Raw genomic sequence first — 26,350 nt, 5'->3', positions numbered from 1 at the left:
CACATACATACATACATACATACATACATACATAAAAAATAAAAATAAAATGCATGTCAAAGCATATTTTTAAGCACAAAAATGGAGAAATGAACTCAAATACAAATAAAATACAGTCAGAAGACGCATTCAAAGACGTGATATGTAGTACAAGTATTATTCCACACTGGTCACCAGGTGGCAGTAATGTTATTTCATGTCTAGAGGGCTCTAATAATGTTAAAAGCGTATTTAGAAGGTGGTACGCAGGTTTTCTCTGCCCTTACTATGAAAATATTCCGTATATAAATAAGTAATCCTGCTTATCAGGGTTGGGTGTAGATCCAATGAAGCGCCATAAATAAAGGAGGGATTACTGTCGTCTGCTGTGTGGAACATCAGCCGTGCATCTCATCAGATGATATGGTGGCAGTTGGACAGATGGAAAGTGACATGAAGTTGGTACCTCTTCTGCTTCTTGTAGGCTTCCAGTTGGTCACCATGCTGCTGCTTGGACGTCTGCTGCTCACAGCGACAACACAGCGTCTCCAAGTGCACCAGTCTGCTCTCCATCTCCTCAAAGTCACCTTCTAGATGAGCTGGACAAACAGACACACCTTTTACCTTCAAGGTCAACAACACGCCGCTTTTGACGCCACCCCCCAACCGCCTCGCACCTATGGAAGCCGTGACAGCCTCAAGTTCGCCAACAAAAGCGGGCAAGCTTTGCAATTGCTCCTGTAGTTGTGTCAGCGCAGATCGTCTCCTTTCCCAGTGCGCTGACAGCATCACCACCTCCCCATCCACCACCTAGCAAAGACAAGTAGATACACACTCCAAGCACCACTCACACATACACTAGTACACTCGCTCCTGTGTACACCCCCATGGGGAACAACCCCACACAACAATGCAATGGATATTAGGACTTTATTCCCATAATATTAGGACTTTATTCCTGTAATATTTTGGCTTTATTCCTGTAATATCTTGACTTTATTCCCGTAATATTATGATTTTATCCTCATATTATTATGACTTTATTCCCGTAATATCATGACTTTATTCCCGTAATATCATGACTTTATTCCCGTAATATCAAGACTTTATTCTCATAATATCATGACTTTATTCTCATAATATCATGACTTTATTCCTGTAATATTATGACTTTATTCCCCTAATATCATGACTTTATTCCCATAATATTATGACTTTATTCCCATTACATTTAACTTTCCAAAACTGGCAAATTTTTTGTATGTTTCTCATAATATTTCGACTTAAAAATAAACAAAAATTCTTTAATATTTCAACTTTATGCTATTAAAAGGATGTTATTTTTCATCATACTATTCCAAAGCTGTTCTTGTAAAATTAACTCTTTTTTTTCTCTTAATATTTCGATTGTATTCTTGTAAAATGAAAAAAAAAAAAAAAAAAAAGAATGGCCCCCAGGCCGCCCTTTGGACGCCCCTGACGTAGACCGCCTTGGTGTGAGAACGCAGATGGACATGTTGGAAGCGTTCTTTTCATCTGCTGCATTTCTTACGTCTGATAAGGGAAGCTTAGTTGTTAGCGTTTGTTAAAGTATGTCATGCCTTTATGCAACACACCATGCACACTCCCACAGTTGGAGCAAATCATTTCAACGGCACGCACAAATATTTGCATTCATCTGGCAAACGTCGTACAACGTGTGCGCGTGGCTGCTGAAACAGAGTCCCGTCAACAATTCAAAGCCTTTTGAAAAGTGCCGCTCGTGATGATTAAACTTGTGTATGACCTCATCTCCTGCTGGGTTACTCGGTAAAAACATTTTGCTTGCATATTGCAAACTATAAGAATAGTAGCAGAAGAAGTAGTGGCTTTACCTCGGCAGCCTGACCGCAGTCTTTCGTTTTCTTGTGGAGCACAAACCAACTCTCCTCATACCTACACAAACACATCATTGACACATCACACGTCTAGTGTGTGCGTGCGTGTGTGTGTGTGTGTGTGTGTGTGTGTGTGTGTGTGTGTGTGTGCATACGTACCGGCTCAGGATGTCTTGTCCGGCCGTGAACTGAGGAAGACTTTCTTCTAACCTGAAAACCAAGCAAGAGAAAGTACACGCACATGAAGGCAGCCAGCTGTGAGACGTGGATGAAGATTTTGGTTCATGGAATGAAAAACACAGAAGGAACCCCTCGTTGATGGCGGATATTTGGTCCGCAAAGTAGGAGTCCTTATTCATGACGGGAATATATTCTCAGCTAGAGCACAGAAAGTCTGTTTATAACCTTCTAGATACGCTATTAATGTTTGTATTTTAAGATAACATAAGCCTTTATTAGTCCCACAAGGAGAAATTTCAGGTGTGCAGCGGCAAAAGCACACGATAGCAGATACAAAAAGCCCACAACAGCAGAGAAAGTGCAAGGTAATCCAAATCAATAAGTTCTATACACTATTTACAGCTGTGCACTTGTTGATCCAGCCACTGGGTTCTTGCACGGTTACTGCACAATTTATTGCACATCATTTACTTCATTTAGCCATTTTTATGCTTGAAAATGCATCATTTACCTTACATTTGCTTAACTCATTCAATCCCAGACATTTTTCAAAAAAAAGACAACCCCTTCAGTAGCGGCCATTTTACACCATTTTGTTTTCTTTCAAGGCACACATATTGTGTTGTATGCTACATAAACATGGAAGCTACCAAAAGAAAGATTAGACTCTCGTCTTTCATCAGAAAAAAAGTTTGTTTCTACCCTTTTCCGTTCTTCAGTAATCAGCAGTAGAACATAGATAAGTTTCAGGAAAATATCAGTTCCCAACTACAAAAGGGAGAAAAACAGTTTTTTGTGTAATGATACATTTCAAGCATTACTTTCACTTTGACACAAATATTTTTTGCTTTTGTGACAGCTCAAACATCTGAACAACACAAAAATCATAAAAGAACAGTTTACTTACAAATATGACACCATAAACTATTTACTATTTTCACATTTGGAACTAAACTTTGTGTGTGTGCGCAACCTTCTGCACGCTACACTCCTCCCTGCTCTCTCACTTCCTCCTTGCTGTCGAGCGCGTTAACACACGAAAAAAAGATCCATGCTGAGCTCTCACCAAATGCGCTTCTGCCACCTTGTGGCCGTTTTCATGGCTTAAAACTGCTCTACGTAAAAGTGACATCTACTCGTGTGCAGTTGTGTCACCACCTCTTTTTGCCTCTCGCACAAAAAAACGTACAAGATGTATAAAAAAATTGTCTGGTATTGAATGAGTTAAATGAGCATATTTTTAGACAAATAACAGGCTGCATTCAACAGCAATGAATTGTTTATGATAAAGTTTGATTACGGTAAAAGTCACGGGCAAGGCAACAAACTTACCTGGACTTCCTCCTGCTTTTTGACTCCTTTGTTTTGTCTCCAAGTGTTTTCAAGCTAATAGAAGCAAAAACAAGTTCAAGTAACACGTCTGTCTATACGTTGCTCTTTTACAAACACACACTGAGCTGTGAAATTAAACGTACAAGACAAACTCCATACAGTCCTCATAATACGAAGACAAATAACATCCTTTTACCAGCATGAAGCTGAAAGAGTCCGGAGTTTGTTTTGTTTAAGTCAGAATATTATGCAAAACTTTCACACAAAAAAAGTTTTCATTTTTGGAAAATATTATGTTATATTGTGGGATTAAAGTCATAATTACAAGAAGAAAGCTGAAACAGTTTGAAAATAAAAAATAAAAAAACAGAAATGGAAAAAAGCGGCTGGAATTTTACAAGAATAAAGTCGTATTCTAACAAGACAGTCATCGTAAAATTATCGTCAAAATACGGCATTTTTGCAGCATAGAGGTGAATTTCTTTTATTTTTTATGCATTTTTTTTTTATTATGAGAAACAAAAATAACAATTGTCATTTTTGGTTGGGAAAAAAGTTCTATTATAGGAATAAAGTCATAATATTACAAGAAAAAAAAATTTACTAGGAGAAAGTTTAAATAGTTGGAAAACTTAAAAGAAAAAAAAAAACATCAGAAATGAAAAAAAAACAACTAATTTTATGAGAATAGCAATTTTCTAATGAGAAAAAAAATCAAATTTTACAAGAATATACTTGTAATATTAGAAAAAAATTATGTCATTTTAGCAGCATAGAGTTGAAACATTTTTTTAAATAAGCAGTTTTTTAAAGTTGTAAAATTATGAGAAACCAAAAAAAAAAAAAAGTTGTCATTTTTGGAAAATTATGTTGGGGAAAAAGTTATAATATTGTGGGAATAATGTCATAAATACAAAACAAAGGTTTACAAGCAGAAAGCTGAAATAGTTTGAAAATAAAAACTGCTGGAATTTTCCAAGACAGTACCTGCAATATCTGCCAAAATAGCATAGTAGCATAGAGTTGAAATATTAAAAAAAGGAACATTTTTTAAGTTGTAAAATTATGAGAAGCAAAAAAGAATAAAAGTTGTCATTTTTGGAAAATTAGGTTGGGAATAAAGTCAGAATATTATGGGAAGAAAGTTTACAAGAAGAAAGTTAAAATAGTTGGAAAATAAAATAACTGCAGAATTGGAAAAAAAACTGTGATTTTATGGTAATAGTCACATTACAATAAAGACAAAAAGCTGCAATTTTACAAGAAAATACTTGTAATATGAGGGAAAATAACAGCATTTTAGCAGCACGGTGTTGATTTTTTTTTTATCGCAAAATAATGGCATACTAAAAAATAAAGTTGTCATTTTTGGTTGGGGAAGGTTACAATATGGTAATAAAGTCATAATATTGTGAGAATAAAGTCATACTTACAAAACAAAAGTTTACAAGAAGAAAGGTGAAATAGTTTCCAAATTAAAAAAAACAGCAGAAATGCGAAACAACAGCTGGAATTTTGCAAGAATAAAGTGACATTCTAACAAGAACAAAGTTTACATTTTACAAGACAGTACTTGTAATATCTGCCAAAAAACGTCATTTTGGCAGCATAGAGTTTAAATATTTTTTTAAAATGCTAATTTAAAAGTCGTAAAATGAGAAACAAAAAATAAAGTTGTAATTTTTTGAAAATTAGGTCGGGAAAAAGTTATAATATGGGAATAAAGTCATACTATTAGGGGATGAAAATTTACAAGAAGAAAGTTGAAACAGTTAAAAAATACATAAAAAAAACAGCTGAAATTGTACGAGAATAAAGTCGTATTCTAATGAGAAAAAAACTGCAATTTTACAAGACGGAAACCACTAGTACAGATGCGATACCACCATTGTATCGACATTGGGATCGATCCGCCCGTCTCGACTGTCTACCCTGATTGACAGACTTGATCCTACGTCACATGACCGTCAGCTGAGAGCAATCACTCGCTAACAACCGAACGTATTTTAGCCATTAATTAGCCGTACTTTGCAATAAGCCAGTTTATCGTGCGTGTCAAGTACATACACTTAACTTAATGTATGTGTTGCGTAAGGCCAGGATGTGTTCCATTGTAGTAAAATGTCGGCAAACAAGCACAAAGGAATTATACCAACCCGGTGGTTAAATCCTGTTGCACCATGTGAAGTCGTTCTCTGAAGTTTTCAAACATGATTCCGCCAAGTGCTTTTATCTCCAAGACGTTTGTGCTGTGGAATGGATCCGCTTTTACATGCTGCTGCTCGTCTTCCGCTATTCTTCTTCTACGCGGCAGTAAACATCTGAGACTCTTTACTGCCCCCTCTGGTCTCTCTACGAAACAACACGTCTTCATCCACGGTATTCCTATACATTAGTGAATATATAAGTAATAAGACTCTCAAATAGTTAAAGTCTTTTTTTTAAGGTTTCAGATAGGTTCCATTCTGACATCCACTGCACCCACATGAACAATTAGATGTTTCTCCCCTTGGTGTTTTGCTAGTTCCTCAGGTATCAGTTTTATGATGTCAGAGACAGTGGCACTTGGATAGCTGGAAGTAGCTCTTCTGTTTACGTTTATGTTACATATGGCTCCGCCTTCAAGCATCAGAGTATCTTTGACCATGACACTTGTGCTGACTTTATGGTGTAGTTTTCTCTCTGTTTGTTACAAACAGTCACATTTGATGTGTGACAGTGGTAAAAATCTGTTTGTTAGCTACCAGCTAACAAACATACCAGCATGACTTCCTCTTCTTCTGAAATGTGCACAAAAAGTCACGTTGAAGGCACACCATTCCATCCTGGAGGACCTTCCATCATCCACCTGTGAAGAATCCAGTTCATATCTACAGTACTTAACGTGGACTTTTATTATTGAGCACACAAACAGAACAAAAACCTTGAGAAGGCGTGCACAGATACACTACAAGCATGACGGGAAGGGCTACAAACAAACAACCAAATAGACCAACAGCAGTTTTATTTCAGCACTTTGTCCAAGAAGACACGTGGATCGTGACAGAGCCTGATTCACGCACGCCATGCTGACCACCTTCACGCTACACTGCGTCATGTCGCAGATGCTTTTGTGGCCACTTGCAATAATCGCAGCAAGTCGGCGGAATGTGTACGAGGTTTCCAACGTCAGTGCATGCTAATGTCTTAATACCAGTGAGGAGTTTGGACAACTGTCGACAAATAACACCCCATGAAAATAAATGGCAGTGAACATATTGATGTTAGAGGAAAACATCTGAAATGATTGATTTTGATATACAGTGCTCCCTCGTTTATGGCGGGGGGATAGGTTCCCAAAATAGCCCGCAATAAGTGGAATCCGTCAAGTAGCCAACTTTATTTGTTTCCAATGATTATATGTTTTAAGGCTGTAAAAGCCCCCACCATACACTTTATACACTTTTCTCAGACAGGCATTAACATTTTCTCACATTTCTCTTAGTTTAAACACTCTCAAAGTTCACATTTCGTTTGAATTTTAATGATCAACCTACTAGGTTGGACACAAAAAATGATTAAGTGACTGACATGTATTTCACTCCTCTGACCGTGCCTCTTCGTCCTGGCGCCATTCGGCTGTAGTGTTTTTGTATCCTTGTTAAAACACATTTTCCTCGTTCCTTCCTCCTTCCGTAATGGCGCCCTATAGCTGCAACTTCATCCTCCTATGCCTTTTGGGTGCGACCGCAGGTGCCTTTGATGGTGCAGAAGGTTTCGTGGTCATTGTGGGTGTTGTCGGGGATAAACCGTGCAAACATACAGCACTTTAGGGTCACACTGATAGCGATCCAACATTTGTCAATTTGGCAAGCCCAACGCTTAAAGTGTTTGCCCCCTTCTTAATTTCTTATTTTTTTTGCATGTTAGTCACACTTAAATGATTCAGAACATCAAACAAATGTAAATATTAGTCAGTGACAACACAACTGAACACCTTATGCAGTTTTTAAATGAAAACTTTTATTATGAAGGGAGAAAACAATCCAAAGCTACATGTCCCTTAGCAGTAGGCCTGGGCGATAACCGAAAATTTACCGTTACTGAAATTCACTACGATAACCGACGTCATTTTGCCGATGTCGATAAATTCTGTGTTTTAATAAAAAAGAAAATAAAAGTCTTCTTTGCCTGTTTTGACTGTGCGTGCTGGTCACGTGACTCCACCCATCCAGCCTGAACAAGAAGGGAAACAGACAATGAGGGAACGGCTGATGGTTCAAATGAAGAGTGCCAGCATTCCACTCGCATATGCGCCTAGAAATGGACTGTGCGAGTTGAAAAAATAAAAAGGGAGCACACGTGCGACTACGTTTTTCAACCCTTTTAATTCGCATTTTGCTCCAGAAATAAGTCCATACAAAGTGAATCAAAGTAGAGTAACATTTTGGCGCATGTGTATGTAAATCTCCAAGTCTCCTGCAACTTTTCTTGGCTTGAGTAGTTGTGTCCCATTCTGTGCATTATATTTCATTGAAAGTAATGTGTGCCAGTTGGTCAATAAATCAACAAAAAGCAGTTACTTTGCATACCTGAAGTTATTGTATTGTATTGTATTGTATTGTATTGTATTGTATTGTATTGTAATGTATTGTATTGTATGTACTTTATTTTCAGATGGCAAAGATATACAGTGGTCAATGATTTAGTGTGCATTTATCGTTATCGAGGTAAACCTGCCCAATTTGTCATGATATTGATTTGAGGTCATATCGCCCAGCCCCACTTTTCCACACAAGGTCATGTAGCTTTGGATTTTTTTCCCCCCTTAATGACAAAAAGTTTCATTTAAAAACTGCATAAAGTGTTGAGTTGTGTTGTCATTGACTAATATTTACATTTATTTGATGATCTGAAACATTTACATGTGACAAACATGCAAAAAAATAAGAAATCAGCAAGAGGGCAAACACTTTTTCGCACCACTATATAAGAACGTACGCCTGCACCATCCAATGGGAGCCAATGCAACAACCTTATCAAAAATGTTTTTTGTTCAGTACTGTCAAAAAGTTCATTTAGCAAGTTTAAAGAATTGAATTAGCAGTCATGTTCTAGTTTTGGAACACCCTGAACCAAAACACAGCATAGCGTAGCACAGCCTTGTGCAGCGCCAATGCAGCACCCCTGCACCGTATGTGCAGAGGTGGTCAGGTTCATCATCCTGCAGCCAGGTAGAGTAAACCCTCCTTTATGGCGGTTACTTGGTTCCAGAGCCAACTGTGACAAGTGAAGTTCCGCAAAGTATGATTATTTCTTTATAAACCAAATATTTTCATATTTAAGAGCATAGAAAAGCCTTTATGACCTCCTAAATACGCTTTTTAACATTAGAGCCCTCTAGACATGAACTAACACCCCTATAGTCACGTTTACACGCCTATTACCCAATATAGTAGACATAATAAGAGAAAATAAAACATAAATAAGACTCGTGCTCGTATGTGTTGCTGTAAATGTGTTGTGGTGCTCAGGGACAGGAGATGAGTTTTAGCTTGACGTGGGTCACAGCTACAACAGTAGCGCACGTTCAGGATTATTGTGCATGTTACAAAAGTACAGTAATCTCTCGTTTATGGCGGTTAGTTGGTTCCAGACCTGACCATGATAAGTGAATTTCCGTGAAGTAGGATTCCTGAATTATAAATTGAATATTTTGATAGAGCATAGAAAATCTGTTTAGCACCTTCTAAATATGCTTTTTAATATAATTAGAGCCCTCTAGACATGAAATAACACCCCTATAGTCACCTTTACACTCCTATTAGCCAATATAGTAGACATCATATAGACTCAAATGTTAGCATTGGGAGAGTTCCTTGTTGTTATTCTGTTTTTACTTCCTTTTCTGTATAGTACTTCCTGCTGTGGCTATTCTCTCATCAATGTAACATTAGTGACACCTAGTGACCAGTGTGTAATACTACCTATCATCACAACATCTTTGAATGAGTCTTCTGAATGCCTTATATTTGTATTTTACGTCATTTAGGCATTTTTATGCTTGAAAATGCTTAATTTATGTCGAAAATATGTAAAATTTGCTTAAATATGCACATGCACCCCTATAGTCACCTTTACACTCCTACTACCCAATATAGTAGACATAATAAGACATACAGTAGACACACAGTATAAGACATAAGACTTGTGCTCGTGTGTGTTGCTGTAAATGTCTTCCGGTGGCGTGGACAGGAAGTGACATCGGGGGTTCAGTGTTGAGTTTTAGGTTGGTGTGGGTTACGGCCGCCAGTAGCTCATGTTAGGGATTATTGTGCCTGTTGTGAGATCATTCAAAGCTGCAATAAAAGCCTTTTGTTGTTCCGCGAATCAAGTGTGGTGCTTGTGTGTCTCACCCAACATGACAGTAACATTAGTGACACCTGGTGACCAGCGTACAGTACTACATATCATCACAATGTCTTTGAATGCGTCTTCTGAATGCCTTATGTTTGTATTGTACGTCATGTAGCCATTTTTATGCTTGAAAATTATTCATTTAGGCGGAAAATATGCATTATTTTTTTACTAATAATCGGCCGTATTCAACCATGAAACATGTGATTTTTAAAAGGCTTTGAAATTGGAAATGAAAAGTGGTGAGGATTTACTGTAATGAGAAAAAAATACATAAAACCAAGCTATGCCAGAACTACCATGTTTTCCAGACTATAAGTCATACTTTCTTTCATGGTTTGGCTGGTCCTGTGACTTGTACTCCAGAGCGATTTAAATATGTTTTTTTCCACACTGACAGCCACGAGATGGCGCTCTAGGCTTGTGTGCCAGTATCTGCTCATTCTATCACTCCTGTACCACTGAAAATGTACAATGTAAGCATCAACTTACAAAGACAAGTGAGAAAGACGAAACACGAACCAGTGTTTAAGCTAAGCTAGTTATGTTGTTCAGGCTATAGTTGTATGAATAACTGTTAATATGTTACCTTAGCATACCACCTTGGCCTGCCACAATAAATCGATGAATCGAACGATAGAAAAAAACGAGGACGATCATTTTGACGCCTGGATAAATTGAAATGTGCATACATGTACTTTCCTTTTCCTTTTCCTCGTCTCGCTGTGCCGCACAGGCTGGATGACAAGAGCGTTCACTCTGCACGTGTCTGTGCACACTGGTTCTCCTGTCAGCCATTCAGCCGCTTTCTTCCAGTACGTGGAGGCGGGTTATCCTAGCAGTTAGCAAGTTAGCAAGCAAACGTGAATATGTTTGAAGGCAAAAAAACGTTTCTAAGCCGAATGCCACAGTTCCAGTGTGGATGCGCAGCGCGGTCTTCTTGAGCTGTGTTGTTACTCTGCTTGCAAAACAAAGAGTTACCTCTTCCTCACCGACTCGTGACTGCCACAATAGGTAACTTCACACAGGTACACTATACTGTGGTTCCATCCAGTGGTTCAAATGTGACATTACACTTAACAAAAAATTCATGAAAAAATTATCTAAAAAAATATTCGACATTATCGATTATCGACAAATTTATAGCCCGATCATCAGTCAGCAAAATGCGTTGTTGTGGCATGCCTAATACCACCCACTCACATCACGTTAGCAGACGCCCATTTAGCCTGTCGTTCTCCATGTTATTATTATTACTATAATGCCTTTCAAGATGAAATATCTGTTCTTGCTCTCTGATTTTATAGAATAGATTTCCCCCCTAAAAATGCGACTTATAGTCCAGTGCAACCTATATATGTTTTTTTCTTCTTCATTGTGCATTTCTGGCTGGTGCGACTTATACTCAAGAGCAACTTATAGTCTGTAAAATACGGTACGAAGGAAAAAAAACAAGATGATAAGCTTGAAAACACGAAGAGGACAACTGCCTCCTGACTCTCGGGAGCTTAAATGGCTTTAGACTCGTATTATCCAATATAGTAGACATAAGAGTACATTTATTTTATTTTATTATTCCTCATAAAACTACGACTTTTTCTTGTAAAATCACGACTTTTTCTCATTAGATTACAACTTTTTCCCTCTTAATATTTTGACTTTATTCTTGTAAAATTACTGCAGATTTTTTTCCTTTTTAAGTTTTCTTGTTAAATGATATTTTTAGAGCGTGCCGTGGCCCGCCTGCCTTAAAACAAACAGGAGCTGATCAAACCAAACGCCTTCCCTCACTCATGGTGCAACCGTAGCGTGTAATTTCCTGTTGGGAAAGTGTGCAGGTGGGCTTCCCAGCATGCCGTGCAGGTTGTCAATGAGTGTAAATTGCATTGCTTTCTGTGTATATTCTTAGCTTAGTGTGTAAGTGTGTATTTGCCTCCCGCCATATGTCCCACTTGTCTTACTTGCGTTATTTCCGGTTGCACCGTGAGCGAGGTAGGCATTTGGTTGGATGAAGTCACTGTGTGTGTGTTTTCCCACAAACTAAAATTAAATAATGCTTTGATCACGATATGCATTACATTTGAAAAGGAAGGCATTTTTGATAGCGATTTTGAAATGGAACTCACTCATTTCTCAGGCGTTTGTGATCTTGTGGTGATCCTGAACTCGTTCTACAGCAAACAGTGAATGTGTAAACACGTTAAAACATGGCTCAGGTGGCTTTTAGCGCTTGAGAAGGACTCTTGGGCTGCTCCTGGTTTTAACGGTTGAGGTAGTAGACTTGGTCCGCCTAAGTCGTTTTGTAGAGCCCTTGGAAGTGCTGGAGTAGCTGCTAGCCGTTGAGTCTTCAGCGCAGCCCTTGGAAGAATTCGCAGGGCAGCTGCTGGCTGGTGAAATCAACTTGACCACGTCTTTGCTAGCACCTTTTTTAGTACCCTTTGGACTGCGCGTGGCAGGAGTATCGGCTGGTCGGTGGTTATGGACGTACGCTGATGTCGCTGAGTTGGTTAAAGCTTTAGGAGCGCTAGCATCTCCCGCAGCTCTGATAACAGTCTCAGACACGGGAGTCCTGGAGGTTGGAGGTGAAGCCGTCTGGTTTCTCCGTAGCCCTTTTTCCCGCATATGTCTGTATATGATCTCGCCGACCGCGCCGAGGTCAGATTTATCGTTGACCTCTTGAGTGCCGACGTTTGCCAAGTCTAACTTTCCCATTCGATCCGTAGGAAAATAAGCTTCCCGTGCTGGCGTCAGCTCTCCATACCCACATCTTACGGGGTTTTTTACCTGACGGCCAACGTGTTCCACGTTGACATCTTGGTTGCAGCGAGCCTCCATCACAAAGGTGTCGCCATTACAGCAGTCAATGTCAAGCTGGATATTCCCGTTGGACTGCAGTGTTCTGTACTTCTTTCTCTCTTTAATGGGATTGTCTGTGGGGAAATGATTGACAGGAGTCGAGCTCGTATCTGGAGGAAGGCCTCTTCTTCTTCGGGACAATCTCTTAACCCCAGGGGTCTCACTGAGATGGGCTAAGTTAGTAGTCAAGGGCATTTGAATTAAAGTTCTTCCTGAGTCCTGAAGAGCTCTGAGAGTCTTGGGGTTTCTGTTGAACTGACAAACATTCAGGTGTTGATTGTGAGGCAGCTGCTGGTTGCTGGGTGGGGAGTGGCCATCGCTGTTGGATTCCCGTGATCGCCTTCGGGAGCGGCCTCTCGTTTTACGGTTGCTCGGCCGTGAGGATCGCCGGCTGCCAACCCCCGTCTTCGGCTTCAAGGTGGAAACGGATCTGACAAAGGAGGCTCTATGTTCGGCGAGTCTGGCCACCTTGGTGACCTGGGGGCACAGAAAGATGGAAATTAACCAATGTCTATCGTGCATAAAGACCCACTACGCACGGACCGATCCTGGACGTGCATCAAGAACCACTGCGCGCTACGTTTGTGCGTATTCACATTACAATTTGGATGAATTTGCAATGTCCATGTCATTCTTAAATAAATAAATCACCCCCAGGGTTCACAAAAGTCAGAGGGCATGCACATTCCATTTCATGTTGCCACTGGGTAGGGCTGACACGAATTCAGGAAGTGAGCAATGTATAGCTTCAAGGTGTCATCTTCATTATTTGTACCAATTATGATGAGTATCTGACCTTGTGGAACCGAGTTATTAACGTTTACAGTTTAGTGGCCAATTGTCTGATTGATCATCAAAGTTTGTGGCCATGCCCCGCCCACATCTTACGAAACAGCCTAAAATCCTTAGCAATATAACACTGCCCGCCTGTCTAGTATTTGTGATTTTCATTCGGGATTATTTGGTCAGAGAGCTGAGGACTAGCAGGTCAAAATACAACCCCTGGTTTTCGTCCCAAAATAGCCGTCAGAAACCAAAATGGCCGACTTCTTGTTTATTTTGGAATATGAGTTCTTGAGACTTTCTTGCGCGTCCTGTCATGATTGTCGTCTCCACCAAATTTTGTGGTGATGTGCAAAACGAGAGGCGGGGCTAATTTTTTTCAAATTTTAAAGGTGGTGCTACTGAGTGAGTTTTGGGGATTTGTGTTCGGACCCTTGAAATATAACATTTTTCACCGGACCTGTAAAATGTAAAAATAATAATAAACATAGCAGCTTGAAATGAGCCATCGCTCGATGCACGGGCCCTAAAACGTAGACGTTTGAAAGGGCCCTAATAAACAGCAGCTTCAGAAGGGCCTTCACACCGCGATCGCTCTGTGCTCGGGCCCTAAGAAACATAGCACTTTCAAATGAGCCTTCACACCGCTGTCGCTTGGTGCTCGGGCCCTAAAAAGATCCTTGAAGGCTGACAGACATGCAACGACCTAAAACAAAACATACAACAGACCTTTTGATTCCTCCTGAGCTGTATGGAGAGGTGTCTAGGTCTTAGGTAGTGTTTCGTTGCTTCCTCTCGTCTCCCCTCCTCCACTATCTCCTTCTTCCTCGTCTGTTCCTCGTCTCGCCGCTCTCGCTCTCTCCTCCTCTGCGCACGGGCACTTAGAGGACAGAGGCTGTTGTCCTCTGCAGAGACAGAGCCTCTAAGATTTTGCACTGTAGAAGAAATAACTCCAAAGTGGGCATTTAATTGAATTACGACTCCCAGCATGCCATTCTGTGCACGATGACCACATGGCAGAAATGAAAGAGACTAGAAGAGAAGCGTTTTTACCAAAAAGTGTCACGCTCCTCCCCTCATTCACAGAACTAACACGTCTCGTGGCGGCTGGTTCCTTCTCTCGGCCATTGAAGAAGGGCACGTTCCTTGGCAACGCTGCAGAACCTGAGGAGGCGTAACGTGGCTTTATGTTGTTACATTGTCATTTGCGGCCCACAGCTCCTGTTCTGGTGTGGTATGGTATGGTTTACTCATTGCAGACATGCTTAACAAGTTACATTAAGGAACATCACATGGTTTCATGTAGACAATTCAAAATGCCTGAAAAGGACAAGGAAAAGCAGAGATGATGTAATCCGACCCCTTCTCCTTGTCAACTACTGATCATTCATACACACCATCAAGCCCAGGAAAGACGCTTCTGATGTGGTCTCTGGTTCAGGAGTGGCTTGACGTGAGCAACACGACATTTGTAGCACATGTCTACGATCGGTCTGTGAGTAGTAATTCTTGATGTAAGCCTAGGATTGTTCTGTGCGTAGTAGACCTTGATGCACGCCTAGATTGTTCTGAGCATAGTGGTTCTTGATGCACGCCTACCATTGTTCTGTACGTAGTAGACCTTGACGCACGCCTAGGATTGTTCTGTGCGTAGTAGACCTTGATGCACGCCTAGATTGTTCTGAGCATAGTGGTTCTTGATGCACGCCTACCATTGTTCTGTGCGTAGTAGACCTTGATGCACGCCTAGGATTGTTCTGTGTGTAGTGGTTCTTGATGCATGCTAGCATTGTTCTGTGCGTAGTAGACCTTGACGCACGCCTAGGATTGTTCTGTGTGTAGTGGTTCTTGATGCATGCTAGCATTGTTCTGTGCGTAGTAGACCTTGACGCACGCCTAGGATTGTTCTGTGCGTAGTGGACCTTGATGCATGCCTAGGATTGTTCTGTGTGTAGTGGACCTTGATGCATGCCTAGGATTGTTCTGTGCGTAGTGGACCTTGATGCACGCCTAGGATTGTACTGTGTGTAGTGGACCTTGATGCATGCCTAGGATTGTTCTGTGCGTAGTAGACCTTGATGCATGCCTAGGATTGTTCTGTGTGTAGTGGTTCTTGATGCATGCCTAGGATTGTTCTGTGTGTAGTGGGTCTTGATGCACGCCTAGGATTGTTCTGTGTGTAGTGGACCTTGATGCATGCCTAGGATGGGTCTGTGTGTAGTGGACCTTGATGCATGCCTAGGATTGTTCTGTGCGTAGTGGACCTTGATGCATGCCTAGGATTGTTCTGTGCGTAGTGGTTCTTGATGTGTTGACTGAGGCCTCAGTCCATTCCTGGTGAAGCGCCTCCAAAGTCTTAACTGGATTTTGCTTGCCAATGCTCTCAAGGCTAAAACTACGACTCCAATTACCCAATTACAATCAATATTACTCATCCCCTCCATCATTCCCAAATGTACAGTCAGTCAGTATTTTTTGCAATAAACCAACAAAGACTGCATTATTTACCGAATGACTTGTATTATTACTTGTGTTGACCTATTTCACGTCTTAAAGCCTGGGCTTGAGAGGCTTGATAAGTGTGTGACAGCATCATTGTCTGGACCTTGTGGAGCCGGGTATCAAGATTTACCTCTCAGGCAGAGAAAAGACAAGAAGTCCTCCGTTTTGGGTCGACGTCTGGTAAGACTGCTGACGGGCGCGGAGCTGTGGTTGTGCTGGCTGTATTGTGTTGGCGTCATCCTGAGTGGACACGGAGAGCTGGGAGGGGACTGGGCAAACTTTCTTTGCGCTTGCACTTTTGGCCTGCAAGCACAAGGGCTCCGTCAGTATTCCAAGACCTTGACAATCTCGTCCAGTCCAGCAACACATTGTCAAGTTCTGTTTAAAACTGCCACACGCCAGCAAACAAGTGGGGAAGGCGAAGCATAAAAACACACAAGAGCAGCTGACCTCCTGTCTGGGTCATCCTCGTCATAAAGGAGGCTGGCAGGGTGGCGCTGAGGGCGGGTCTGCAGGGACCAGCTCCAGCTCGGGCCAGCTGACAGCAGGGGCCGACAGCGGCCGATGCCATTAAGCAGGGAACCTAAGCGGCAGTTGAAACAGTAACAGTAAATACTAACACCCAAGGACACAATTTCACAATGTCAGACAACAATGACTGCATGATTGTTGTTTTGCATGTTTCATCCTGCAAATATTATGAAGAAAGCATGAACTTGGAAATGACGTCACCCAAAAATGTACATTGGCTGCAGCCTTAGTTAACCACACAAGATTCTGAAATCAGAAAAGTGTTAAACCCAAACAAGGTGGTAGTCGTATTTTCTCATTAACCAACAACACTGATAAGACAGAAATAAATAATATAGATAATATAGTATAGTATAGTATAGTTAAAACATTTCCGGCTCTGCCACTGCCGCTGTAACCACTGGTTGTTTATACTAGGTACCGTCTATAAATTACTATTGCGTTGAAGAGAGTTAAAAAAAAAAAAGTCACCACAAATTGATCTATAACCATATCACATGATTAATTTAAAATCTTTTATTGGATGGACTTTATTGGCTCTTTTATTGGATAAGGGACCTGACTCACAGAGGTTTGTTCCTAGTTGTGTCCAAACTTTTGGCCTGTATAGTATATGAGTAGATTATTTTAGATTCACAACTTTTTTCACCGCCAGGCAATTAAAAATAGACGCGACAACGACTGCAATTGTATGTTTGAATTTCCCTGGTGAGAATAACGCAGTACAGTGTCCCCTCGTTTATCGTGGGGGATAGCGTCCCAAAATATGCCACAATAAGTGAAATCCACGAAGTAGCCAACTTTATTTGTTTCCAATATGTTTTATGTTAGTCACCATACACTTTATAGACTTTTTTCAGACAGGCATTAACATTTTCTCACATTTCTCTCTTGTTTAAACACTCTGAAAGTTCACATTTACGTTGAATTTTAACGATCAACCTACTATGTTGGATACAAGAGATTACATGACTCACGCATATTTTACTCCTCTGACTGTGCCTCTTTATGCTGGCGCTATTCCACGGTATTGTACCATTTTTGTATCCTTGCTAAAACATTTTGCTCCTGCCGTTTTCTTCTTCTTCTATTGTTTATTGGCGGTTAGCAAACAGCTCACAGTTAGCTAGTTTCCTAGTGACCACAACTGGAAGGAGATTGATAACAATGGTCTACAGCCAATCAGGACGCAGAGCACAGTGGGCATGTTCTCCCTTAGCCAATAAGGACTGTTGCGACTCCATATTTAGCCGGCTATAGTCTACTGTGGGTTCCTAATGTGCTGGTACAGCCATGTAAACACATTCTGAGACCAGGTAGAACTCTCACGAGTAGACAACACCCTCTACTGGTAGCACCCATAGACTGATCTAATACACAACAAGGACGCACAACACAATGCACGTTCATACGCTGTTATACGCAAAATCCACGAAAGGTAAACCGCAATGTAGCAAGGGAACACTGTATATCTATAATACATGTCTTATATATCGATATGTCCTGTATATCTATAATACACATCCTGTATATCTATGACATACATCCTGTATATCTATAATATACTGTACATCCTGTATACACTAGGTCCCCAACTTACGAACACCTGACTAGCGAACATTCGTGGATACGAACACAAGCCGACTGGTCTATATTTTATTTTATTTTGCCTTGTAGTCAGTCGCTCAATCAGTATTTATACTGCTGCTGGACATGCTTGACCAGTAGAGGGCACTGTGACACTGCTAATGCAGCCTTAGAGCTAATGAGACCAACAGAGGAAGAGTTAGACTGGGGAGATACAGTGTAAAGCTAAATGGAAAGCTAAATTATACAACCCGGACAGAGCATGTGATTGAAGTTTATGAAGAGTTAATAGGCCTGCTTAATTCTACACCACCCACAGAACACTACCTCTTTTAGAAGAGTCTAACGACGATGACGATTTGTCATTTTTTTCAATAACTCCTCCTCCTCCTCCACCACGACGTAGGCTTGGCCACTCCTCTTCAAAGGTAAATAACATTTATCATTACGTATTATTATATCATTTTTATTATTGTTTTTTTCATTAATTATCCTCGTTTAATATTACTACTGCATCCAAACTCATATTTACATACATACACATATACTGTATATGTATACACGTACATGTAGTACCTATATCATTGGTAATATTACCTTTTCCCCTACTTAAGAACAATTCGACATAAGAACGGTCGTCTGGAACCAATTGTGTTCGTAAGTTGGGGACCTAGTGTATCTATAATATCTGTCTTGTATATCTATATGTCCTGTATATCTATAATACACATCCTATATATCGATAATGCACGTCCTGTATATCTACAATATACGTCCTGTATATACATTATACACGTCTTATATATCGATAATGCACGTCCTATATATCTACAATATACGTCCTGTATATTCATTATACACGTCCTATATATCGATAATGCACGTCCTATATATCTAGAATATACGTCCCGTATATCTAGAATATACGTACCACAAAGTAAGAATGATGTCACAGGAAGTCGTGTGTAAGTGTGGCTCAGGTTGGATCAATATAGACGATGATCAAGTGAGGAATTCCAGCATGAACACATGATGAGCGATGGAATGAGCGCAACCGGCGATGGCGTCACAATGAAGAATTGTGAGAGGAAAGCAAAAGGTACTGACCCCTCATGCCCTTGGCGGAGCGTGACCTCCGCCTCCTGGCTGGCACAGGAACGGCCGGCAGCGTGTGGACATTCTGTGGAGTGCTCCTGTTCTTCACTGAGTGCTGAGTGCGTTGGCCTTTGCGGGTCACTCGTGTAGTTTTTGTGTATTTTGACTTCAACGTTGACGGTGAATGTTGTGTTTTGTGTGACCGCGGCGTCCCAGTAGAACCCGAGTTCTTCCGGAACGTGTGCACGTGTTCCCGTGAGCCAGGGTAGCGTGCGCCTTTGGATTGTGTTTGCATGCTTTGTCGTGTGGGAGCGCTGGCGGGCTTGCGTGATTGAGTGTCCTGAGACAAGTTTGTTTTGTGGACTCTGTTGGTGTGATCGCGATTGCCGGAGCGTTTTGACTTGCGGTTGACTTGCAGACTTGCATCTGGGCTTTTCTGCATCTTCTGCAGCCTGTGTGAGACTCGCTGCCGCTGGCTTCTTTCGCCCGACTTTTGCAGAGCACGCGAAAGTGAAGTCTGACACGCATGCTGGCGTTTCTGCGTTTCTGAGTGTTTGTGCGTGGCACGACGCGTGTCTCGGAATTCCCTGAGGGACAGGAAAAGAACTTTGCGCACCAGACGTTCTTCGCACCAAGGCATGCCATCGCTGATGTCCTGCAGGGTGACACACAAACACAAACACACACACATCAAATTAGTAGAGTTCTACATCAGTTGCTTTAAAGCAAACATGGAAGCTTCTAAGCCTGGGGTGTCCACCTGGGGCCCAAGGCCGGCTTATTATTATTTTTATTTTTTTTAAATGGCCCTCAGCACGTTCCAAAAATACAATTAAACAAATTCCACTATAAAACAACAGCAAAAATGGAAGAAAAGGGCAGTAATTTTTGCGAGAAAAGTCCAAATATTAGGAAAATAAAGTTATAAAATTAAGAAAAAAGTGGTAAACTTTCAAGAAAAGAAGTCATATTTTTAAAAGATTTGTTTTGTTTTAATTTCGTAATATCGCCACAAACTAAAGAAAGCATAAAGATGCAACTATTGGAAAATTAGGTTGGGGAAAAAAATTATTCACAAAAATATAGTAAAAATATTTGTAAAAAAAAAAAAAAAATTGGAAAAAAGTGGTAAAGTTAAAAAAAAAGAAAAAAGAAAAAAAGATGTAACTTTTGAAAAATCAGGTTGGGGAAGAAAAAAAGATCCACAAAAATATATTTAAAATATTTGTAAGAATTTATTTTTTTTTATTATATGCAAGAATGGAAGAAAAGAGCAGTAATTTTACGAGAAATGTAAAAAAATATTTGGATAAAAATAGGATAAAAAATATTCAGATAAAAATATTACCTATGGTCTACTGCTGATTAGAAACAAAACATTTTTTTTCTGACGAAAGATGGGAGTCTAATGTTTTTTTGATAGGTTCCATGTTTATATAGCGACGGAACACAATATTCTGCGTGCCTTGAAAGATCAGTGAAAATGGTCTAAAATGGGCGCTACTGAAGGGGTTGTCCTTTGAAGAACGTCTGGGATTGAATGAGTTCAAGAAGTAAACGGGTGAGTTGTTCTCACACCTGCTGTTGCTGACTATTCGAGTGATATCACTTGATTAACCCTTTTCTAACGTTCCACACTACAAAATAAGTCATACTGAAGGTACTGTATGTGTGATTCGTGCTGATAATGGATTGATATCGGCATCGGACAATATTCAAGGCTGTGGTATCGCAAGTGAAAAAGTTGTATCGGGACACCCCTAGTGTGTAACATGGGTTGATTTACAAAATATGAAATATCAAAGTGGCCCCCCGCATCAGTATCCGGCGCCTGGCGGGGAAAACAGCCCTAATGGAAGCCAAAGCACAGACGTCAGATGCTTCACACATCTCAGGAGGGATCTTGGTCCACTCCTCGTTGCAGATACTCTTCAAATCCTCAACTTTTCGAGGCTGTCACTTGGCAACCCGAGGTTTCTGATCACTCCACAGATTTTTTATTTTTTTTCCCAATGGGATCAATGTTCCGACACTGGCTAGGACGCTCTAGGATCTTAATGCGCTTCTTCATGAGCCACTCCTTTGTTGTCTTGGCTAGTTTATGGTCTTTTGGGAAGACCCAGGCAGAGAAGTGGTGAACATCAGCATCCCTGCCGTCAGCTCAGCTAAATCCCTCCTGAGATGTGTGCAACCAAACGTCTGACGTCTGTGCTTGCCAACGAAGCTACTAAGCCACCTTTTGTACTGCCATCCAATACTGACTTACCGCCGTCAAATACTCCTTAATATGTCTTTATTTCAATACAACTACGGTAGAAATGATGGACTGTTTATATCTTGGTAAGGGAGTAAACCAACACTAGCATGTGTGCTATTTAGGGTTAGGAATATACATTTGCTCACAAATTTTTTCTTGATGATATTCCGTTTGGGTCTGTCTGTACTCATCTTGCACGGTTGACATGAATTGTGGACGCGTCGTCTTCTGCTTGGCTTGCTGTGCTGGTGAGATTGTGTCCTTCCTGGAACAAAACAACAAAGATCATCTTCACATGCAATCATTCACATCACCTGACGGCAGAGGGGAAATGTTCAGAAATCATGACATCATGGCCAAGGAACGTCATACAACGATCCCTCAACAATCAACAACAATCCCAAATACAGAAATTCCTCCTGTATGCCCGTTCATTGATTCCAGACTCGACCATGATCAGTGAATTTCCGTAGAGTAGGATTCCTGATTTATAAATTGAATATTTTGATAGTTAGAGCTTAAAAAACATTTTTATCACCTCTATTTTTTTTACATTATTAGAGCCTTCTACACATGAAATAACACCCTATAGTCACCTTTACACTCCTATTACCCAATATGTAGACATAATAAGATAAAAGAAGAAAATAAGACATATTAGGCATAGAAAACCTGTTTACCACCTTCTAAATACATTAACATTATTAGAGCCCTCTAGACATGAACTAACACCCCTATAGTCACCTTTACACTCCTATTACCCAATATAGTAGACATAATAAGATAAAAGACATGTAAGACATAGAAAACCTGTTTACCACCTTCTAAATACACTTTTTAACATTATTAGAGCCCTCTAGATACAAAAATAACACCCCTATAGTCACCTTTACACTTCTATTACCCAATATAGTAGCCATAATAAGAGATATAAGACATAGAAAACTTGTTTAGGAACTTCTAAATTCACTTTTTAACATTAGAGCCCTCTAGATATGAAATAACACCCCTATAGTCATCTTTACACTCCTATTACCCAATATAGTAGACATAATAACAGAAAATAAGATAATATAGACTCACATGTTGGCATTGGGAGAGTTTAGGGTTTTTTAGTGTTAGTGCTTTTACTTCCTTTTCTGTACAGTACTTCCTGCCGTGGCTATTGTGTCATCAATGTAACATTACTGCCACCTAGTGACCAGTGTGGAATATTAAACACCATCACATCTTAGAATGCCTCACATCTGATATTGGAGGGATTACTGTACAACAACACAAGACATTGATGAACTGTACTACACTGGCCACTACACTGACACGCACCAGACTTTATCGCCAACGATAGGCTTTAATAATAATAGCAGTAGTAATAATAAAAATAATAATTAAAATAATAGTCATCATCGTCATCACCATAATAAACTAGAGACGCACAGACCTTCGCCAAGCGCCATAGACCCCTCCATTTTTTGTGGAGTTATACGAGCAAATGCCGAAAATGGTCCCATGTCGCAATGTTAAAGAATCCTTTAAAATGTTTCCTGGATCCAGATCTCGATCACCCCCAAAAAGTAACCAGTTCTTCCAGATCCCATTTCCGACAATTCCTGACAATTTCATCCAAATCCATTCAGAACTTTTCAAGTTATTTTGAACACAAACAGCTAAATGCTGAAAAAATTTAACCTCCGGGCTGCGCTCGGTGGAGGTGATAACACAGGCTGTACTAACACTTTGTATCCACAACGTCACTTCCTTTATGTCCTAAATGTCTTACTTTATCTTAGTATGTCTGCTATATTGCGTAATAGGAGTGTAAAGGTGACTATAGGGGTGTTATTTCATGTCTAGAGGGCTCTAATAATGTTAAAAATCATATTCGAAACAGGTTTCCTATGCTTTAACTACCAAACAAATCTGTTTATTAACACCAGATCCTACTTTGTGAAACCTCATCGCAGTCGGGTCTGGAACCGATTAACCGCCATAAACAAGGGATTACTGTACTACAATTCTTGGATTTGCTAAAGATATATGTTGGGGGTTTTTTTCTTGCTGAACTGACAAAAATAATTACATTTATTGTAATTTATTGTAATCCTGAAGGTCGGCTTGTGACATCCCTTGTAATAATGCGTCTCAAAGCCAGTTGCCACTCGGCCCCCGCCCCCCGCAAGAAGAAGAAAACGCAACACCACCATGCAGACATACATGTCCCGGACCACTGTGTCATGGTGCGGGGAGCTCGCACGGAAAGTGCTGCTCTAACTGCTGGTGTTTTTACTAGGGACCGTCAATAAATTACCATTGCGCTGCAGAGAGCTTGTTAAAAAAATCATAGTCATATACTCAAAATCACACCACAAATTGATGTCAAATGATTAGGCCTACCCTAAAATGATTTTGCACGCCCATTTTTTCAAATTTAATCGTTTACTGGAATAGGACCTGACTCATAGAGGTTTGTTCCAAAAGCCAAACAATATTGTTGGTCATGCTGTGGAATAAAAATGTAAATACTTCGCTTGCATTATTTAATTATTTTTAATTGCATTATTTTTTGCATTATTTTCATAACCATATTCAATTCCACAAATTAATGTTTGTAACAAAAGCTTATTATTATTCTTTAAAAAGAACATATAAAAGTATCAGTACAGGATCGGATCTGCAAGACTATAAAAAAATCTGACTGGGTCAGAAGCCAAAAAATGTGGATGGGGACATCCCTAGTGCATTGGAAATCACCCGAAGGGATGTGTTGTTGTTTTATGAAAAGCACATAAAATAGTAAGATATCCTATGATGACGTGATAGATTTTAATCCACATTAGAGATTAGAGATACTGTTCGTTATGTTGTGCATCAGATGACAACTGAGGTGAATATTGGAGAAGGCACAGGAACAATGGACTTACTGTACAGCAACAAACATATACAACCTTACTTTATATGATAAAAATCATCAACCTATCGTTTCATTGATGAATGTCAAGCAAGTGCAGCAACAATGGGGGGGGGGGGACGACATTTGTGATTTTTGTGTGTGTTAGGGACACCCAGGCCTCGTACACATACTGTATTATTCGTACGGCATCAGTGCTTATTTATTATAGTTTCATTAACATTCAATATAAGCGGCGGCTGTGCGGTTGAGTAAAGCCGCGAATTGTTTGCATGTAACGGTAAATGACGTGTGCGGGATGACACACGGAGGACACGTCCATTGTGGCTCAACAAAGCAGTGAAACAATGGCGTGAGCACACCACCCACCTCGAGCAGGGCAGCCAGCCTAGCGGGGCCGTGTAGCAGCAGCAGCAGCACGCCGAGCCGTGCCGTTCCGAGCCAGGATAACACACATTATGGAGGTCCCCACCGACGGTGGCGCGACCGCACGGAAGCCTCCTGAACGCGGCTCGAGTGCGCGTGCAGCGCCGTGCGCAAGTCAATCCGGCTCTTCCGGTCTTTTCAGTGGGCGTGGCCTCCACTCCCGCTGAGCCCACCCTCCTCATTTGGGAGTCTTCAAGAGTTCTGGATTTCTGTACATTAATCGCGGTTAACCGGTTACCTTATTTATAAATGGAATATTTTCGTATTTTGAGCATGGAAAACCTGTTTATAATCTTCTAAATACAGGTTTTAACATTATCAGAGCCCTCTAGACATGAAATAACACCCCTATAGTTACCTTTACACTCCTATTACTCAATATAGTTGACATAATAAGAGAAAATAAGAGAGAAATAAGAAATAATATAGACTCACACATGTTGAAAAGTTTCTTGTTGTTCCAAATTCTGGACAGTACTGTAGTGACGTGCAGCTCCATACTTAAATATCTATACTTCCGATACAGCTCTCCGTGCTCTAAAATGGATTTCCAAATCAAAATACTTTTGCTACTTCAGTTATCTGAGGTTACATTGTCTGTCTGTCTAAACGATGACCGATCGTAAATGCAGCTGTTCAATGGTTTTACTAATTGAATTATTTTCTTTTCTTATTATTTAAAATACAATTTTCACTTTTACATTTTGTATGATTATTTCCTGTTTTGTCTGTTGTATATTATTATTGTAAATCACACCGCCACTGCAATGTACTTCAGAGTTTAAAATAAATAAATCACATCAATGGCTCAATGATTAATTTATTTAAATTAATCATTGAATGAATTGTATCCTTTATGCTATGATATGAAATACACTTCTTTCAAAAATTGACCACACACACATTGCTGATACCAGAGTTTTACTCAGTATTGGATCGGAAACTAGATCAGTGGTATCGCACATCACTACTGGACAGTTCGTCCGGTAATCGTCATCAGAGTACTACATACAGTACCACTACTGGTTTAGCCATTTTTATGCTTGAAAATGCTTCGTTTAGGTCAAAACATAAAATTTGCCAAAATACATGATTGGTTGTTGTGTAATAACGAATCGGCTCAAAGAGCCGGCTCTTTGAAATGAACGACAGGAGACGGTTTGCGTGGTCGGCAGCCAATTAGGCTTTTCCTCGTCTTTTTTTCTGTTAAAGGCAAATGACATTGGTTAAGACGTGCGGCGACGTCTGTGTCCACGCTGAGCAGGGGGAGGGGCGGGGTTAAACACATGCTGTGGTGCTGTCGTGAGAAATTTGCATGAAGAGATTTTACCTATTTTTACGTAAATTTTGTCAACCCAGATGGGTCTGTTTTATACTTTATATTTTTGTAGCTGCTCATTGAGGTTTAAATAAACCAATTTAAATAATAAACATTTGATATCATGCATTTTTTACATTACTAATTCATTTTACACCATACGCATAATTTAGTAAGAAATTAAAAACAAAACAAAAAAAATCTGAGGAGCCACTTGGGAGCTGGAAGCTTTTTATTGAGCTGAGCCGAAAGAACCGATAACGTCAATAACGTCATCAAATCTTACCGTTGTCCATTCCCATGTGGTACCAGCATTCAGGAGC

General features: G+C 40.2%; 2 protein-coding genes across 8 annotated transcripts in view; both read right to left on the bottom strand.

Moving 5' to 3' along the window:
• The window catches only part of LOC129185604 (dysbindin-A-like), a 23,903-nt gene extending 18,239 nt beyond the window's left edge, over nucleotides 1-5,664 (bottom strand). For 4 of the 5 annotated variants that reach the window (XR_008572103.1, XR_008572102.1, XR_008572101.1 and 1 more), the window contains exons 1-6: nucleotides 5,525-5,664; nucleotides 3,369-3,422; nucleotides 2,016-2,066; nucleotides 1,854-1,914; nucleotides 657-789; nucleotides 446-578 (exon numbers count right to left, since the gene is read on the bottom strand). Coding sequence is in view for 2 of the 5 variants with exons in the window: in XM_054782875.1 (XP_054638850.1) it covers nucleotides 446-578; nucleotides 657-789; nucleotides 1,854-1,914; nucleotides 2,016-2,066; nucleotides 3,369-3,422; nucleotides 5,525-5,580 (488 nt within the window). In the remaining 3 variants the exon portion in view is untranslated. The remainder of the gene's footprint in view (nucleotides 1-445; nucleotides 579-656; nucleotides 790-1,853; nucleotides 1,915-2,015; nucleotides 2,067-3,368; nucleotides 3,423-5,524) is intronic. The other variant, XM_054782876.1, reaches the window with a different exon arrangement.
• A 371-nt stretch (nucleotides 5,665-6,035) lies between these two features.
• On the bottom strand, nucleotides 6,036-24,824 carry LOC129185601 (protein Jumonji-like). Of its 3 annotated transcripts, XR_008572100.1 has the most exons (9): nucleotides 24,653-24,824; nucleotides 21,522-21,640; nucleotides 19,131-19,773; nucleotides 16,356-16,488; nucleotides 16,036-16,208; nucleotides 14,457-14,567; nucleotides 14,133-14,338; nucleotides 11,891-13,097; nucleotides 6,036-7,104 (listed from the first exon to the last, which is right to left on the bottom strand). XR_008572100.1 is itself a non-coding variant. In XM_054782871.1 (8 exons), the coding sequence occupies exons 2-8, from the start codon at nucleotides 21,564-21,566 to the stop codon at nucleotides 11,988-11,990; spliced, it is 2,421 nt and encodes an 806-aa protein (XP_054638846.1). In that variant the 5' UTR covers nucleotides 21,567-21,640; nucleotides 24,653-24,824; the 3' UTR covers nucleotides 6,036-11,987. The 3 variants fall into 3 exon arrangements, 2 of the variants coding, with proteins under 2 accessions (XP_054638846.1, XP_054638847.1); XM_054782871.1 differs by having other exon boundaries at nucleotides 6,036-13,097; XM_054782872.1 differs by having other exon boundaries at nucleotides 6,036-13,097; nucleotides 14,133-14,308.
• Nucleotides 24,825-26,350: the final 1,526 nt, after the last annotated feature.

The sequence above is a fragment of the Dunckerocampus dactyliophorus genome, chromosome 7 (assembly GCF_027744805.1).
Source record: "Dunckerocampus dactyliophorus isolate RoL2022-P2 chromosome 7, RoL_Ddac_1.1, whole genome shotgun sequence".
In the NCBI taxonomy this organism is placed as follows: Eukaryota; Metazoa; Chordata; class Actinopteri; order Syngnathiformes; family Syngnathidae; genus Dunckerocampus; species Dunckerocampus dactyliophorus.
Note: the sequence above shows the minus strand (reverse complement) of the source record. Positions and strands in the feature narration are given on the sequence as shown.

Excerpts from the sequence above, each read along its gene's own strand:
- LOC129185601 (XM_054782871.1), bottom strand. The coding sequence starts at position 21,566 with ATGAGTACAGACAGACCCAAACGGAATATCATCAAGAAAAAATTT. Across the intron at positions 16,209-16,355 it reads GAGGATGACCCAGACAGGAG|GCCAAAAGTGCAAGCGCAAA; the intron begins GTCAGCTGCTCT and ends TTGTGCTTGCAG. Across the intron at positions 14,568-16,035 it reads GTCTTTTCTCTGCCTGAGAG|GTTCTGCAGCGTTGCCAAGG; the intron begins GTAAATCTTGAT and ends ACGCCTCCTCAG.